This window comes from Etheostoma cragini, chromosome 22 (assembly GCF_013103735.1).
Source record: "Etheostoma cragini isolate CJK2018 chromosome 22, CSU_Ecrag_1.0, whole genome shotgun sequence".
NCBI classification, from domain to species: Eukaryota; Metazoa; Chordata; class Actinopteri; order Perciformes; family Percidae; genus Etheostoma; species Etheostoma cragini.
Genome location: NC_048428.1, coordinates 22,110,730 through 22,112,183, shown reverse-complemented (window position 1 = coordinate 22,112,183; position 1,454 = coordinate 22,110,730). Strand labels below are relative to the sequence as shown.

At 45.9% G+C, this 1,454-nt stretch overlaps 1 protein-coding gene across 1 annotated transcript in view; it reads left to right on the top strand.

The window, feature by feature from the left end:
* LOC117938304 (sodium channel protein type 2 subunit alpha-like) overlaps window positions 1-1,454 on the top strand; it is an 81,520-nt gene that overhangs the window by 196 nt on the left and 79,870 nt on the right. The window contains exon 2 of the mRNA XM_034862825.1: window positions 1,196-1,339. Within this exon, the coding sequence (XP_034718716.1) occupies window positions 1,196-1,339 (144 nt within the window). The remainder of the gene's footprint in view (window positions 1-1,195; window positions 1,340-1,454) is intronic.

The window sequence follows — 1,454 nt, the reverse complement described above, 5'->3', positions numbered from 1 at the left end:
CACACACACACACACACACACACACACACACACAGACACACACACACACACACTACCAGGAGGTACACACACACACACACTACCAGGAGGAAGAGCACCTACCATAGCCGGGTGAGACACGTTAAAACACAAAGTCATAACGATGGGATTCAGCAGATGACACCAACTGATCTGATCGATGGACATGGGCTTTAAAAGGCAGAATCCATCATGGCCGCTAGGTCTCACCCCAAAAAATGGGGGATTTAAGATGCTGCCCTCTGGTTCCCGCTTCAGTCGGCCACCAACCAAAACTAACAGAGATCCTCCTTCGTACCTGCTGCTATCTCTCTGATTAACTCTAAAGAACAGGTAACATCTGCACATAAGACACCGGGATTTAACCCTTTAATGTGGTATTTATTTCCCCATTTGGTCTTATCCTGGATTTTAAATCCATGTTGTCGTCATGTCAACTTCTTTGCTACTGCAGCCAAACGAATCGCCCCTCGGGGACAAATAAAGGTCATGACCTTGAACTTGACCTTGACCCCAGGACAACACAAGGGTGAAAAGTAGATCTTATGAGTTGCTCGCCGCTACGAGACCAGTACTTTAGGTAGTGTCGGAGGCTTATATCAGAACATCTCTGGTAAATAGTTAAACTCCACCACTGCCTATTAGCATCATTATGGGATGGAAGATGGAGATGAAAGAGGAAGTCAAATGCTATCCGATTCAATAAAACACCCCAAAAATCAATTGATCATTAATCATTGATTTAACCTGAAGAATCTATGGAAGCGTCCTTGTTATTCTGAGGCAATTTGGTTGAAATAAATCCATATTTCTGCTACAAAACACTATAAAACGGGTCAATTTGAAGTAGTTTTTATTTGGTTGCTAAGTTACGTGGTAGCGGATGAGTACATCGCCGCTACGATACCAGTACTTTAGGTAGTATCGGAGGCTTTTCCGGTTCCGGTATCGGACCAGAACATCTCTGCTATACAGTTAAATTCCACCACTGCTTATTAGCATTATTAGCATTAATATTATTATTATTATTATAGGATGGAAGATGAGATGAAAGAGGAAATATTCGGAGCTACAAATCCGAGTAAAAAGAAGCGATGTTCGGCATGCAGATGTTGATGTGCTCCGGAGGTGGTGATGTTGTGCGTGTGTGTGTGTTTTGTGTGTGTATGCGTGTCAGGACCTGGGCGACCTGGTGCCCCCCCGGTGCCGGCCCGACCTGGAGGCGGGAAAACAGCTGCCGCGCATCTTCGCCGACATCCCGTCTCATCTGGTGGGCGTCCCCCTGGAGGACATCGACCAGTACTACTTCAAAGACAAGAGGGTAGGGGTGTGTGTGTGTGTGTGTGTGTGTGTGTCTATCTGTCTGTCTGTCTGTCTGTCTGTCTGTCTGTCTGTCTGTCTGTCTGTCTGTGTGTGTGTGTGTGTGTGTGTGTGTG